At 37.7% G+C, this 13142-nt stretch overlaps 1 protein-coding gene across 2 annotated transcripts in view; it reads right to left on the bottom strand.

The window, feature by feature from the left end:
- The window catches only part of cacna2d3a (calcium channel, voltage-dependent, alpha 2/delta subunit 3a), a 220840-nt gene that overhangs the window by 168009 nt on the left and 39689 nt on the right, over positions 1 to 13142 (bottom strand). For both annotated transcript variants that reach the window (XM_066643291.1, XM_066643292.1), the window contains exon 4: positions 9207 to 9323. In XM_066643291.1, the coding sequence (XP_066499388.1) occupies positions 9207 to 9323 (117 nt within the window). The remainder of the gene's footprint in view (positions 1 to 9206; positions 9324 to 13142) is intronic.

Raw genomic sequence — 13142 nt, 5'->3', positions numbered from 1 at the left:
TGGTATGCAAAAATGATAATGTGTCAAATGTCTGTTCCATGCCTATCCGGTAAAGTGACAAAGAAAAGAGTAGAGTGGAATTGCAGGTGCTTATACCCTGCTCCACCAACTCCGGGAGAATACAGGTGTGACGGGAGTCGTTGTCAAGCAACTGTGGTTTTCCATGCATCTTCACACTCCAAATCCATCCTGGTTTGTCAGAGATTATACAGTATTTTTAAAATACAACAGACAGGCCTTCACCTACGATAAGCTCTCACTACCCTCCTTGAATCTCTATTTCTCTCTCTTTCATTTTTCTGTGTTGTTGCTTTTTCAGGCTTTTATTTTTTTCACTTATTCCTTCTCCATAGTTCTCCTCCTTTCTATTTTTATACAAAAGTCATTGTAGAGGGTTTTTTGTTCGGTCACAAACCACTTCCACCAAAAGGAAACTACAATCCTTCAAGCTTCATAGTCAGTCTATGACCTGTGTTTAACACTTGATTTTTGATTATCCTCACTACCCCATTTCTTGAGTAACCCACTTTGAAAAAAATGATGTATTCCATCTTATTTCACAAAGCCTTTTAGACCACTGTGCCTCTATCTTATTTTTGTTATTTTATTCAGTTTTGCTTGTAATCTTCCATATTTTAGATTAATGACATCAGGGTTATATTTTGCCATACTAAGCAGATAAGGACATTATGCTAAAACCGCTATGACCTTAAAATATAAATGTATTATTAATGCAATAAAAAAGGCTAGAAAAAAAGCCAGGCTTTGCACATCTGACTGGCAATGCTGACCTAGGATGAGCAACTAGGTCAAGAGGCCTAGAGAGAGAGAGACAGAAAGAGATTATGCATGATTGACTAAAATGCTAAAATCCAGCACTGCAAGGCAAACTGCAGAACCTTCAGAGGCAAGAGAAAAAGGGCTCAAAAAGTTTGTGTTGTCCCTTAAGGATACATAAATATATTATACGTACTTTTAAAGACCATCAAAATGACCCAGAAAAGAGAATAACTGCAACTGAATACACAAAAATCATACAGCATTTGATGAAGGTATCTGTATGCCATTTTTGCACTTGGCAGTGTAGGTAGAGCTGTTGTATAACTAATCTACACCCTGTTCAAGTGTTAAAGTTAAAAAAAATCTAGCACAAAAAAATTCATTCATTCATTATCTGTAACCGCTTATCCAATTCAGGGTCGCGGTGGGTCCAGAGTCACCTGGAATCATTGGGCGCAAGGCGGGAATACACCCTGGAGGGGGCGCCAGTCCTTCACAGGGCAACACAGACACACCTACGGACACTTTTGAGTCACCAATCCACCTACCAACGTGTGTTTTTTTTTTGGACTGTGGGAGGAAACCGGAGCACCCGGAGGAAACCCTGGAGCTGTGTGACTGCGACACTACCTGCTGCGCCACCGTGCCGCCCTTAGCACAAAAAATGAGTGTTTATACTGACATTTCAGAAATTTCTTTTTACACACTGTATTGTATTAGCATTTTTACATAGGAGTTTGGTGTGTTCCTGCCATATCCACGTGGGTTTCTTCGGGTGCTCTGTTTTTTTGTTTTTTTTTAAACAGGGTTTTTTATCATTACATTTATAGTGAAAATGAGTATTACTAAGCACATTTCACATTTCCAAAACTTTAACAAAGACTTACATAAAATCCATATCAGCTAAATAAAATTCACAGTCTTGCCTTGACTTGGAACCGTCAGAGAGATTTTTTTCTGAGGCAGAGATCTTTCTCAGCTCAACATTAGCTTAAGTTCATCAATTAATTATTGATAAAATAATCTTGTAAAATATCAATTTCGACTGAAATATCCATCGATGCTGACTTTATCAGTATGAATAAGTTTTCAAGAGACTTGCTTTAAATTTTTCCAAAGAAATCAGCAGGGATATTTTTCCACACCTCTGCATTCCAGTATTAAAATTTAATTGTATTTTCTACCTTAAACTAAGTGAATCCAAAATTTTTCAGTCAAGGTGAGGTCTGGATTCTGGGATGGCCAAAGTGTACATCTTTTCAGACTGATAACAGTGATACGCTTTCTCAAAGTAGAAAAGCAGAAAGAAATACCTGCAAATAAATTCAGATCTGAAGCAAGATTTGGGGATTAATTTTCTGTCTCTCAAAAATGTTAAGAGTGTTAGAAAATGTAATGAGCTGTCTGGCACAGCTGTTAGAATTAATTTTCTTGTTTCTCTTAAATGTGCACTCTTAACAAATAATGTGCTTAAAAACTTGAATTTACCCACAGTTTTGAAATAAAATAATGGGAAATAAAATATTGAAATGTGGTCTCTGAGTTTTGCTCAGTACTGTATAATTAGATTATTTTTAAGTCCAAAGATCAATAGGGGATAAATGTTCATTTTTGATCCAGATAATAATGAACAAGACACAGTAGAAACCCTTGTACACACATATACACTTTATCTCCAAAACACAAAATTCCCTCTGAGTTAAAATGCTGTAAAAAATCTGATATGGCCATAGATGAGAAATGGTAATTTCATCTCATTTTAATTTGAAAGATAAAGACACTGCTTCAAAGAGAAGATTAGCATAATTTGCAAATTTCGCACTGATTTAAGGTCAGGTTTTTTCATTCAGTCTTTAACCTTAGTGTTTATAAGAGACAACACTCTGAATTTAATGCATTAAGAAACAAAATTAATAAAAACATTATGCATTGCTCATCATAGGGCATAGGGTTTACACTGACTTGCAAGTATTTTAAAGAAAAAATTGATAAACAATTTGAGAAAGTAAGTAGTGCATATGGGTGGCGCAGCAGGTAGTAGTTGTTGTGGGTTCAAGTCCTGCTCCGGGTGACTGTATGTGAGGAGTTTGATGTGTTCTCCCTGTGTTTGCTCCCACAGTCCAAAAACACACGTGAATTGGCGGCTCAACATAGTTTACTCACTTTTAACATTTCAGCTCTCACAGTCACTTGTCTATAGTCAACCCCAATTTTCAGACAGATCAGAATCAAAGAAATGACTCTTTTTGAGGCAACTCCCATCACTTTCACAGGTAGTGCAACTAAATCAGTTTATATAGTGTTATAGAATTATACAGGGAGAAATCACATAAACGCTTAAAATCACATTTACTTCCAGGGTGTAAAAGAGAGAAGCAAGGTGTCTATTTTGCTCAGAATGATTCTTTGTGTTTTGTTTTCCGAATTAGCATCGCTCAATAAGCCAAAGAAAGCCTCGTGTGATCTTATTCCATGACTAAAACAAGCAGGAATTTATTAATTTTACATTATTCTATAAATGTAGCTAAACATGGCATTTTTATTGTCTAGTGTAAGTTGTCAGATGTTAAAAAAAAGCTAATTTGAAAGTTGGGAAAGAACGTGTGTGACTACAGCCAGATTATTATCTGTTAGCACTACTCTGATTCTTCCTTGTGTCAGAGAGAACAATCAGTATAAAAATGATGTAAAAAATACATGCTTGAGGTTAGTCAACTTCAATATTTTAGGGGGCAAATATTTATTCATGTAAATGCTAAATTTTTATTTTTTCATTTTTTATCTTCTTTAAGCTTTGGCCGTGACAAGAGTGACAGTCACTTTAAACACAGCTTTCAAAAGGACTTTACCAAGCATTTTTGACGGGTTCCATTTTTCTGATGTCCTTGTGTATGTGTACACGCACACACACACACACACACACACACACACACAGCTATACTCCCTTTGGTTATCTCTAGGTTTTTACACTGATCCCTCCTCTTTATCGCTACCTACCACCTGCTAAGTGGAACTGTACTCCATGTTGATGATGAGCGTACGTGTGTGTGTGTGTATGTGTGTGTGTATGTGAATGTTTTCTCTTAGCATTAATCACATATCCTAATCAGGAGAACACAGAAAGCCTTTTTTAGGTAGAATAACAGTAAAAACAGTAAATTGTTAGCTTTGGTAGTATTTGTGCTATGTATGGCTTCACTCAAGTAGGGCAATGCTCCATATACCTTTTTTTCAATAGCTTTTCTTTTATCAGTGGTCTTTCATCTCTCATGCAGAGTTCATGGGCCTCAGGGCATCAGGCTCCATTCTGAAGGAGGAACACAATTAAAGCGCCTGTGCTGGCCGCAGGGAAGCCATTTGGAGACAGGCACATTCATGTCCCTGGGCTCAAATGCACTTTGGATGGAGAAGTGTTCTTGTCTGATATTGGTGTGTGTGTGTGTGTGTATGTGTGTGTGTGTGGCCGGACTATTAGACCATTACTCCATTACTCCATTGTTCACTTCTGTCCTAACCTCTTGGAAGAGCAATGATTACTGAGTCAATACCCGCTATGGGTCATTACTTAACTAGTGCAGAGAAACACACAGTAACATGAGCAAGCAGAACACTGTGCTATACTGTGCTCAAGTCTTTTCACTTCAGTTCAAAAACTTTTTTTTAGATATAGGGAAATGTGTGTTCCACACAACCAAATGGTCACCACAGGGTCACTATATGACAAACAGGATTTAAAGCTTCAGTTGTTGACAGACAAAAAAAAAGTCTTGAAAAAATTACATATCTGAAAAAATTGCCCAGGGGTTTCTATTGATGTTTCCACTGTGATATCACAGTCCAACGACGCAAATCTGAAATAATGGATAGCCATAAATAAGCAGCTACAAAGAAACTCACCTTAATTAAATAGGTTTGGGATCATGAAGGTTTAGGGGTGTTATGTTGCACAATTAGAGCACTTGTAGAAATTAGTAGAATAAAGTTTGCACTTGTGTTTTTAATGAGTACTTGCATTTATGAATTTGCATGCAGAATGTTGAACTGGCAAGTTATTAAAACTTTAGCAGCTCTAAATTTAAGAAAACAAAAACATAAGTTGATTTTAATATCAATGGTTCTATTAGTATTAATGTTAGCAAAGTGGGAAGAAGTTTCCGCATCGTTCCATGATCACGACATGTAGGTTTGTTTATCAACAGTTATTTTGTGATAAACCATGTCTAGTGTTATCCTCTGGTTACCGGCCATCTGAAATACGCTACAGGTGCTAAAAATCCATTCACATTGACTCTACTGAGAGAAGTGTAGTAAATGTCGAGGCACGCAGATTTAAAATTGTACTGCCATGTTTAAGAGATTGCCAGAACCTCACTTTACATTCAAGTTCAGATTTTTATTTAATGGCTTCTCACCTTAAAACTACCCGTGAACATTTTAGTTTAAAAGTTAAAAATGTAAAAGTATACATTTAAGTCTACAAGTCAAATCAAAACTAGTACAAATTTTATTCTAAATTTTATCAGATCAGGTTCTCAAGTTATCATGTTTTGCAATATACCTCATAGAAATGAAACTTTGCAGTTGTAATAAATATACCTGCTAATTTCTTTTAAAAAATGAAAAACATATCTACTGAAAAGAATAAAAGCTGTAATAAATGCAATGGGTGGACATACCAAACACTTAAATGGACATAAATTGATTTTGTGCAATTTATCTGGTAATTGTATATATATACATATATAAACTCGCATTATTTCCATGTTGGACAAAACTCGCTCCCACCTCTCGACTCGACTCTTTTGTCTTGCCTTCACTTGTCCAAGATGGGGAGGGGGCCCTGATCTCACACCCTAAATATCAGAGCTTCCCATTACAGCCATTAAGGCCATGGTCCATAATAGCAAATATTTGTTTGCTGCCTTTCCCTGTTCTGGAATACAACACTAGTTAAGCCTTGGCTCAAGGCAAACTGGAATTTTCCACTTCATTGTGGCTGGAAATGAAATGTACTCTCTGACTTCTACACTTCACAAGACAACACACAAACTGATGTGTGGCTGAGCACATAAAACACACCCACATACTTCAGTGCATACTTACTGTCAAACAAACATGTCAGAGTGCAGGCAATCCACACACACATCTGCACACATCTACATACACACAAACACACACACACACACCTCCACACACACACACACACACATGTACAAAATCCAATTATGCTACCAGGAGCATTTAACAACTGGCAGGCTACATTACCTGAGGCCATTTAAACACTTACATGCAGCTCTTTGATGAACATAAAGCAACATCAAACGCAGCCCTTACACACTGACACAGTGCAGCTTTACAGAGAGGCAAAATGTGCCACAGATTCAGTGAGAACTACAATGAACTAGATGAGGCATTAAAGACCAGAAACACGGGTGACACAAGCAGGGAAACTGTGAAATATCCAAATAATAAAATTCATTTCAAAGCAGAGCTTTGTCTGAACCTCCCAAGTCTGTGAGTAAAAAAGGCCTTTCTTTTAAATGTGGAACCAATCAAACTTTATTCTCCATAGGTTTATGTTTGAGATTTGATTGATGATGACATTAATAACAGATAAACATATATAGTATAAATCAGATAATTATTTAACTATATTGTATAGTTGCTGTGTGTATGTGTATGTGTGTGTGTGTGTGTGTGTGTGTGTGTGTGTGTGTACAATAAGTCACTGCCCATCCCAATAATACAGGAGGTCCTCGGGTTACGTCAGTCCCGAGTTACGATGTTTCGTGGTTACAACACATCTCCCATTTACTGTATAAAGCCTTGTTTCTTAAGTGGTTTTGCGTTGTAAACGGCGTAACGCGAACTTCGTGTTTGGTGTGCGTGGCGAAAGAATACACGGTTACGCAGCTCGGGACAGAGGAAGACAGCGTCACCCCAGTTGCATTGTACGCCATTTTAGCTTGCTGCTACGTTCTCTCTCACGTGTGCACGTGTGTGTTTGATTTTGTGAAGTATGTACATATGTTCCGACTTACACCAAAAATCGGTTTGCGGCGCGACGTAGAAACGGATCAATGTTGTAAGTTGAGGATCCCCTGTACTTATTATTGAATGAACAGATATACATAGCTGAAGCATATTGTACACTCAAAACTATCAAAAGTAGTACTGCACAGTGGCACAACACCTAGTGTGAGTGAACGTGCTGCCCTGTGATGGACTGGCACCCTGTGTCACTCCAAGTGTGTCCCTGGCCTGTGCCTAATGATTCCAGATAGTCTCCAGACACATTGCAAACCCTGAATAGGATAAAGCACTTACAGCAAATGAATGAATGAATATATAATTAAAAATCTATACAGCAATATAAACATGTTAGTGTGAATGTTGAAAAATTCCACAAAAAGTCTTCCACAATAGACGAATGCATGAGATGACAAAATGATACAGAGATTTTTCATGCGAAGAGGTTTAAACCTGCAGCTGGTATTGCTATCCAATTCAATTCTGAAAGGGCAAAGTTCTACCTCTACAATAGACCATCATGCCATATTTGGCATATTTGGCATGAAACTCATGTTCTGAACATCCTTATTTGGTAAGGACACAGTCCTTTTGAGCAGTAGATTTGTTACTGTTTGACAGATACACAAGGGAAAAGGGATTTTAGTTACTAAGAGTAAATAGCCGAACCTATTTGTCTTCTAATGTCACATATGAAAACATATATGATGTCACATATGCACAGTGAAAAACAAAATACATCCTAAATTGAATAAAACACAATACGGTCCTAAAGTATCTATGGAATGATGTTTTTTGTTGATTTGGCACTGGACTACAGGGAACTGGATCTCAAATAAAACAATATCTTCATGAATGAATAAATGCTGACATGCTGCAGCTAATGAAGATAATGCTTTCATTATTTCTTTTGTGGTGCAGTGAAGTAGAGAGCCAAATTAACAAAAATGTTAAATAAAACAATAATAAAATATTAAAGTTGGCATCCTGTAACCTTATTGTAAGTTTCAGTTCAGATCCAGTCTGCTGGTCTCCAGAGCCAAAACAATATAAACTGGATCATAAACAAAATACTTAAGTGTAAGGTTTATTAACACTGTTGTACAATAATGAATAATATATAATGATCAGATAATAGTAATTTTCACAGCATTATAATTGCTCAGGCTTTCCAGAATAGTTAGATGTATTTTTTTTTTTAAATCAAGGAAATAAACTACTTTTACCACTGCTGGACTATGAATAGTCCACCAACCAAAGACATCCAGTCAACAGTGTACAGCAACCACTGATGAAGGACTAGAGGATGAACAACACAAACTGTGCATTAACAGATGAGCTGTCTCTGACTTTACATCTGAAAGGTGGACCAACAAATTAGGTGTGTCTAATAAAGTGGACAGTGAGTGGGCACAGGTTTAAAAAACCCGCTCATTACTCCTATGTCTGATCCGCTCACACCAACACAACACACACTAACACACCACCAACAAGTCAGTGAGAATGATCCTCCAGCCAAATCATACCTGCTCTCTGGTAGTACAGTGAGGGCCCTGACAATTGATGAACATGATGAAAGAAGGGCTAAAAAGTATGCAGAGCAACTGTTGGACTACAGTGTTTAATTAAAATGTCACTTAATATCATATGGAAAATCAGCAAGTATGACATTTGTCCAGGGGAATCCATTTTTTTCACATTACTTTAATGTCACTACATTGCTAGTCACATATTCAAAATGTTTGACACAAGACTAATTTTCCTTGCATAAGTGGTGGTGGATAACTGTTTAGAGTCTGACAAATTTCCTCCCATCACTAACAACAACAGCCCCCAGTCCAATATAATGAGTCAGCGAAGCTCAGGTGCTGGCCATATTCAGAAGTACTTCTACTGCTACCACGGGACCAGCTGTTAAATAACTCGTAACAGCACTCTCATTTTCAAAATGCACAACACTTTTGGACACTATTTGGTGGATAAAAATCACTGAAGCAGTGACACTTTTTTCGGTGGAAGATAAGGTTCCCGTCTACAGGCTGGAAATGAGGGCTTTAGAAAACTGCTGAAATCATCACAACCACAGTATGAGCTACTTAGCCATAAGCCTTTTGGCTCATGAAGCTCTGACCTAAGTTGCATGTGCTCATATACATTTCTAACTAATTGAAAATAAGCAAATATCATTTATTTTTCCCACTACATGCTATATGCTCATAGTTACATCTCAGCTTGGAAACTCTTTACACTGTATTTAATTTACTACAACATTTGAATACAACAGCTGTGAAAACTGCATGATGAATGGACCAATAGAAATGTTTTTATTTTGATTTCCATTGAAAGTATTTTGTTGGTGTTTCATGTGTGCTTATAATACACAAATACACACCCACCTTCATTGCCTCTGCTTTTTTACGAAACATTTCCTCCATGTTTTCTGCCAGTGTCTTCACCAGTTTGAGTCCATCAATTTCCTCAACTCTAACAGAACGCTCAAACTCTTTGTACTTCTGCAAGAGAAAGAGAATACATACGCTCAGCAAACAGAATTTCACTGAAAACATGAATCCAACTTGCTGTCCAGTGTTTTAATGTTTTGAGATGAAACAATTGTTTGTACTGTAAAGAAGAATTCCACAAATTGTTCAAAACTTTACTGAAACCTGTCACTGAAACCTGAGATTTGAAATGAGCTGAACATGCCTTTACAAGGGTAGTGACTGGAACCAGATGTCACAAAGAACAAATAAATACAAACGCATATTCAGTATTGCAAACCTATCAAAACTATATATTTTAAACATATATTTTAAGCCAAAACCTTGTAGCCTTGTGTGAGCTAGCTTTGTAAGATATTAAAATGTTGGATGTGTGGGTCCTATGATTAGAGCTGTAAACAATTCTGTACACTCCTATAAAATGGATTGTTTCACATCAAACATATCTAAATTACTCTGATTCAATTATGACTATATTACAAGGGGAGTGGAATTCCCCTTTGGATTTGGATAGCTTTTCATTTGTAAATCTCTAAAGAACCCTAGGCTTCCTAAACTGCATCATGCAAACACAGAAAAATTGCCAAACCCTATGAAAAGACGACTGTTGGTGAAGGTTAAAAGCAGTGGGTTTTGAAAACATTGGGAGCTTATATTCAGTTCAAAGGGATATGAATCATACACCAGATCCTGTTCATTCATGCCTGCAGTAAACCCATCTTTGATTTACACAATTCTTTAACCTTCCTTAAATTTAAAAGGACATCAAAGCACAGTGGATACAGATTTAAGGAAACTAAAGGCAAAAAATATATATTTTGGGTGCAGTTTCTTAAATGTCTGGTTAAAATATAAACTGTACTATAAACTCTGAGGAAAAGCCCTGTATAACAGGCACAGTATTTTACTGTAGAACATAGAATATATTAAATATATTAAAACAAATATTATTAGAGAAATCAGAGCATACAAATGGTTTCATGTTTAAAAAATATTTGAAATTTGCCTTACATAATCTCTGATAGGACATAAAGTAACATACATTCATTATCTGTAACCGCTTATCCAATTCAGGGTCGCGGTGGGTCTAGAGCCTACCAGGAATCATTGGGCACAAGGCGGGAATACACCCTGGGGGGGGCACCAGTCCTTCACAGGGCAACACAGACACACACACCCCCCTACGGACACTTTGGAGTAGCCAATCCACCTGCACCCAGAGAAAACCCACGCGGACAACACACCAACTCCTCACAGACAGTCACCCGGAGCGGGAATCGAACCCACAACCTCCAGGCCCCTGGAGCTGTGTGACTGCAACACTACCTGCTGCGCCACCATGCCGCCCATTTCCTTTACCTGGATGAGCAGTTACAGAAAATGAATGAATGGATTATATTAATGAATGTTATATTTGTCCCGTTTACTTTTTTATTATCATTATTTGATGTCATTCAGAGACAGGATCATTAGCGTGCTTAGGTACTTATTTTAAATGATTAATTCTAAATCATAAACACCTCTTTAATTCCTCACAAAATCTGGATGGTTCTTTGTCCCTCCAGAGATCAATGCACTCCACTGCAGCCCAGTGCACTGCAGCCCTGGAGTCTGCTTTTATACCCATCTAGCTTATGTTTCTTATTCAGCAAGGTGACCAGTGCAACACACTGAATTGTATGCTTCCTGTGTGTGGATGTGCAAAATTCAAAGCTTGTGGCCACCAAAAACTTGTGAAAATAGGTGTGTCTAAACTTTTGATTGGTACTAGAAGCGGAAAATTAGCTGTTATTGTTTATTTATGATTTGAGAGTGCCTTTGTTCTTTTTGAGAAGAGAACAGATGATTTGGGCACTCTCTCCAACACTGCAATCCACTTCCTGCTATTCGCTACACAAACACACACACTCACAAACACAATGAAACATTATGTGTGTGTGGTGAGGAGAACATTTTATTGCTTAGAGAAGAGAGTGAAGCTACAAAGTGTATGAGATAGATAAAATGTGTGAAAGAAAAAAAAAGAATTAGAGTGTGTGTGAGAGGGAGAGACAGAACAAAGAAGTGAGGCACTGATATGAGACATTTGCATTTGCTTCTTAGACAACAACATTCATCACCACAACAGACAAAGAAGAAAAGAAACAAAAGAAAGGAAGAGCAACCCCTCTTAACCTCTTTTCTTTCTCCAATCCTCTATACTTTCAGTCCTTTTTCCTCTTAACCATCATTCTATCATTGCTCTCTCTGATCCTTCTTTTCACACAGCCCTATAGCCCGCTTTCTCTTGCTCTCTTTTTTTTTTTTTGTTTGCCCGAGCCGCAGTCTTTCAGAGCTGCTCAAAAGTTTGGATGGAAGAAAGGAGTGCTTGACCCGCTACTCCTGACAGCGTCTGTGGCCAATCGTGGTGACTGAGTGATGAATGTGCAGCGAATCGGAACAACACAGCCGATGCCCCTGAGCCAATCGGAGTGATTGATGGAAGGCTCTGTAGCCAATAGAAGTTGACAGGGATGAGACTGCTCTCTCTCAGTGCGAGGAGCCTTCAGGCCACAGCACAGGCTGGAGATAATTGAAATGAAGTCTTAGACTTGATAAAGACAATAAAAGGACAACTCTAGGGAGCAGTAGTCATTGTTTCTTTAAAGTCAAGTTTGTTCTTTCAAGATTCATCTCAGGAGTCCTTACACACACACACACACATGGTTGAAATATTATAATTTAATTTAATTAAAAACTGCAGGTGCCCTTTTATTATGTGAAGATGTCAAGACATTTTGGATGACAAAAAATGGCCCAAAATTCCTCTTATTTACAGCCGAGTGGTACAGATAGGACTTTATATGAATGGGGGATTATGGTTTTCCTTTACCTTTAATTTGACCTCATTATATTACCATACATTATCCTGAGGGTCTTGAGCCACTGCCATATTTTGCTACCATCACATTTAAACGTAACAGCAGACTCTTTTTTGCCTGCAGTTTGTCAATAGATTCTGCAGAATCTGAGAAGCAAGCGTTACTTAAAAATCAGTGAGATTCATTATAATAATTTTGGGTGGTGTGAATAGAAAAAATAACACAAAGGGAAATTAATTTCTTTGTTTGATTAAAAATGAAGACATCATAAAGATGCAGTGGCTGGAGGTAAAAGTTAGGAAGTAAATGGAGCTCAATACAAAACACAGTGCTGCATGTGAAACTGCTGACATGTCTAATGAAAGTTTGGGAAAAAAATATTGCAGCATTCACATCTTCCAGATAACAATGTATATTTTGTTCCTCTGTGTTTCATCTAAGACCTGTAGGGAGTGCTAGAAGTATTCCTCATTCTGTAGTCTAATGAATGATATTCAGCAGAATTATGCAAGTGCTGGACAAGCAAAGTATACATACATTCAGACACGTACACTGACCGATCACTGGATTAGGAACACCAGCTTTGTATCTAAACTCATTGTCAATTTGATCAGTTCCACTGACCATGCAGGAGAACTTTGTAGTTCTGCAATTACAGACTGTAGTTCCCTAGTTCCCCAGTTCACCCTGTTCTTCTATGGTCAGCACCCTAAAGGACCCCCACAGAGCAAGTATGATTTGGGTGGTAGATCATTATCAGCGCAGCAACGTCACTGACATGGTGGTGGTGCTGTGATAATGTGTGTTGCTCTGGTATGTGTGGATCTGACATAGCAATGCTGCTATGTTTTTAAACACTGTGTCCACTCACTGACTCACTACTTTGTTAGACACACCAACCTAACTGGTCCACTTTGTAATCAGAGACAGTAACTCATCTGTTGCTGCACAGTTTGTGTTACTCATCCTC

Source organism: Hoplias malabaricus, chromosome 14, assembly GCF_029633855.1.
Source record: "Hoplias malabaricus isolate fHopMal1 chromosome 14, fHopMal1.hap1, whole genome shotgun sequence".
Lineage (NCBI taxonomy): Eukaryota > Metazoa > Chordata > Actinopteri > Characiformes > Erythrinidae > Hoplias > Hoplias malabaricus.
The sequence above is the reverse complement of the archived record's forward strand: the minus strand, read 5'-3'. Positions and strand labels throughout refer to the sequence as shown.